The sequence below is a fragment of the Chrysochloris asiatica genome, unplaced genomic scaffold, assembly GCF_000296735.1.
Source record: "Chrysochloris asiatica unplaced genomic scaffold, ChrAsi1.0 scaffold00049, whole genome shotgun sequence".
In the NCBI taxonomy this organism is placed as follows: domain Eukaryota; kingdom Metazoa; phylum Chordata; class Mammalia; order Afrosoricida; family Chrysochloridae; genus Chrysochloris; species Chrysochloris asiatica.
Window position 1 is genome coordinate 11,303,156 of NW_006408567.1, and position 4,013 is coordinate 11,307,168.

The 4,013-nt window shown below is 42.7% G+C and overlaps 1 protein-coding gene across 1 annotated transcript in view; it reads left to right on the forward strand.

Moving 5' to 3' along the window:
* The window catches only part of ITSN1 (intersectin 1 (SH3 domain protein)), a 352,172-nt gene that overhangs the window by 183,295 nt on the left and 164,864 nt on the right, over positions 1–4,013 (forward strand). Inside the window, exon 12 of the mRNA XM_006862548.1 lies at positions 3,148–3,410. Coding sequence (XP_006862610.1) covers positions 3,148–3,410 — 263 coding nt within the window. The remainder of the gene's footprint in view (positions 1–3,147; positions 3,411–4,013) is intronic.

Consider the following 4,013-nt stretch of genomic DNA (forward strand, 5'->3'; position numbering starts at 1 on the left):
CTTCCAGCTCATTTGCCTCAGTCACTTTATCTCGTTTCTGGACATGTGCAGATATGGTTTTCTGCTTCTGTTTTTTGGGCATCTTCAGGGGTTATCTGTGACCTTAATACTTAGATGGGTGTGTATTTTGGTATTTTTTTATGCGTTTTGAATGCCTCCAGGTAGATGTGATCAGGAAATGGGCTTCCCTTTTCACTCTTCTTCCTGAGAAGTTTCAAGATACCATTTTTGGTCGTTTTGATGTAACTTAGGATTTAATTTTTGGCCTATTTCCTCTTTTGTCTGCTTGCTCCTCTCCACGATCCCCGGTCAGTCCTTTTTTCTAGTTGGAAACAGATCAGGGCCAGCTATGACCGTTTGGTTTTAATTGGAAACTGTCTCTTTAAATTTCCAGGAGATCTGTGCACATGCATAGTAGAACCCTCCGAGGGTGGGGCTGGGGTGCCCACTAGCTCAGGCACCCCTATAGTCACTAGAATGGAGGTGCGCAGACAGCAAGGGACCAATGAAGATACCAAAAGAAAAGAATGTCCACACCTTTATCTCAGCGGTTCTGCCAGGTGTCTGTGGCCGCTCAGATCCTTCCCCCACGTGGTCTCACCCAAGATGGCGGCTCCAGGCACAGCCGAGCAGCCCGGACTAGAAAGCAATAAATTTCTTGGTTCTGCCACCAGTTCCCCCAGCTGTGAGCCTTCCAACCTTCTAAGTATTCCTTTATATGCGGTTCAGAGTTCTGGGACCAGCCCCTGAACCTGCTTGGTCAGGTATTCTGTGTTGTTGTTGGCGGAGCTCTCTGCTATACGTCCACCCGATCCGCCATCTTGTTTGTTCTCCTCAGCTAAGGTTTTTGAAGAGTAAGTAACATATGAGATATGCTTGCTGTCGTGTATTCATTCTTTCAAAAGCTGTTTATTAAGTGTGTTTTATGTACCAAGAATGGAGTTGTGGTGTTGTGCTGTGGGTTATTAGGCTGCACTGCAAAGTTGGTTGGAATTGTAAAGTCAGCAGTTCAAGCTCACCAGCCGCTCCTTGGAAACCCTATACAGGGTTGTTATGGGTCGAAACCAACTCGTTGGCACTCAACAACATGTACCAAGAATAGGAGTCTCTTGGTGTGGGGCAGGTGTTTGAGTGTTGGTAGCTAGTAACGAAAGAGTTGGTGGTTGGAATCCAGCCAGAAGTGCCTTAGCAGAAAACCTGGCAATCTCCTTTAGAAAGATCACAATCATGAAAACCCTCTGCAGTATGTGATACTAAGCGGTAAGGTGGTTTAATACCACCAGTGCAAAAGTAGGGTATGAACACACCTACGGCTATTTTTCTCATGTTATTATTGTTTTGTTGTTGTTTAGTAGTTTCAGACTCATAATTACCCTGTATGGGTCACCATGAGTCTAAATCAACTCAGTAGCAACTGGTTGGTTTTATTTGTTTGTTTAACATAGTGTCAGATACTGAAATTAAAAGATGCATAGGGACTTCCAGCTTTTAGGTGGTAAAGAAAATGCTGCCTCCTGAAAACATCAAAGGTATAAGAAGAACCAGAAAACGAAATCATACTTGCCAATCTGATCCTAATCCCTAACTAACATTATGTGAGGTTGTTGTTGTTGTTGTTAAGTGCCTTCGAGTCGGTTCCGACCCATAGCGACCCTGTACAGGGTTTCCGAGGGTATAAATCTTTACAGGAGTAGAAAGCCTCATCTTTCTCCCGCGGAGCAGCTGGTAGTTTCGAACCGCTGACCTTAAGGTTCGCAGCCCGATTCGTAACCACTACGCTACCAGAGCTCCTTAGAGCTGTATAAATCAGTAAAGACCAAATAGGCATGTGGGAGGAAGCCAAGGATGCCCATAGTCTCAGATCTCAAGGCAAAGTATGAAGTGACAGCTCTTGAAATAAATTTGTAATGATAGACATGGTATGCACACGCTAGCAGTGAGAGCTTCCTTATCTGCAGTTGGGGTCAAGGAGCACCATCAACAGATGCTGCTGAAACATAGTAAGGGCCATGTTATTTTTAAGTGCAGTCGAGTCAGTTTCGACTCATGGTGACTCTTTATAAGATTTCCAAGGAGTGTCTGGTGAGTTTGAACCACCCACCTTGTGGTTCAAACTGACCTTGTAGTCTAGCGCATAATCCCACTGCGCTTCACCAGGATTCCAGTAAGGGCCATAGAGTATCGGATTAAGAAAAATGAATGGAACAACATGGATGTAAATGAAGGGTTAGTGAAGATTAGAGAGAAGAAGGATTGACCTGGAAGACAGGTCTAAAATTCATAAATAGTGTCCTGAGGGAAGGGAATAGAATACTGGGTTAAAAAAAATATGTATTTAATGTTACAGTGGGTTAAAACGTGTTGGACTGCTAACCCAAAGAAAGGTCAGCAGTTTGATTCCATGAGAGAAAGATGAAGGCAGTCTGCTTCTATAAAGATTTAGTTTAGAAATCCTAAGGAGCAGTTCTACTCTGTTTTAGGGAGTCGCTGTGAGTCCGAATTAACTAGATGGCAGTGGGTTTTGATGAGCTACAGAATGGACTCTTGGTATGGTGCTGTAGGATCAGCACTGGACTGTGAACCACAAGGTCAGCAGTTCAAACTCGGAAACCCTACACAAGGTTGCTCTGAGTTGGAACTGACTCAACAGCACTTAACAGCAACAACAACACAGAATGATTAGGGCACAGCTTGTTCTGTGAATGCAGACTGCTCACCTTCTTACCACTGTTTCCCAAAATTATCTTATTTATTAGATTAGATATAAGTCAAGAGGGGAATGGGGTAGGGAGACAAAAAGGGAGAGATTTAAGATATAAAATAGGGAGTCAATTGCTGAACCAAGGTTATGGGGTAGATGAGTAAGGATGGAATAACGGGAAGGAAAGGAGATTGGGTGATGATGCAAAACTGCTTTGTTCTAGAAACAGTATGAAGGGAGAGTATATAAAAAAGAGGTTAGGTGAAGGCCTTCATTCAAAGTGCAACTTTAACAAAGGCACAGGCAGTAGGACTGGAAAGGAAGCTTAGAGAGTTCCAGGTTTGAGTTTGTACTACAAATTTCAAACACACCAATGAATTTTTTCTTTTAAAATAGTATGTTGGAAATCACGACTTTTTATAATTGATCCATTTCTTGTTTTAAAGTAACATTTGAAGATAAGAAGCGTGAGAACTTTGAACGTGGCAACCTGGAACTGGAGAAGCGAAGGCAAGCTCTCTTGGAACAGCAACGCAAAGAGCAAGAACGCTTGGCACAGTTAGAACGGGCAGAGCAGGAAAGGAAAGAGCGGGAGCGCCAAGAACAGGAACGCAAAAGACAACTGGAGTTGGAGAAACAACTGGAAAAGCAACGGGAGCTAGAGCGTCAGAGAGAGGAAGAGAGAAGGAAAGAAATTGAGAGACGGGAGGTAAACAGCTATGGAATACCCCCACAATTAGCACATGCTCTCTTGTGTGTACTCGCCCTTTTTTTCTCTCTCTCTCCTTAAAGAATTACAAAAATAATGTATGAATAAAGCCTTTTTTCTTTTTTTCCTTTCTCCTCCTTCACTAACTTTGTTATTTTTTATCATTCAGTAATTTCAGTATAGTCACAAAGTTGTGTAACCATCGCCAATACCTAAATCCAAAACATTTTCATCACTCCCAAAAAACTTCCCTTATCATTAGCAGTCACTCTTCATTTCCTCCTCTCCTCCCCAGCTCTAGGCAGCTACTAACCTCCTGGATATAGATTGGGATGTTTCATATAAATGGAATTGTAAAAATTTTAGCCTTTAATATGGCTTCTTTTACTTATTGTTGTTAAGTGCTGTCGAGTTGATTATGATCCATGGCGACCCTGTGTGTGTATATATATATATAGTGGTGGTGGTGGTGTTATGTGCCGTGGAGTCGGTTCTGACTCATAGTGACCCTGTAAAGGGTTTCCAAGCCTGTAAATCTTTATGGGAGAAGAAAGCCTCATCTTTCTTCACGGAACAGCTGGTAGTTTCGAACTGCAGACCTTG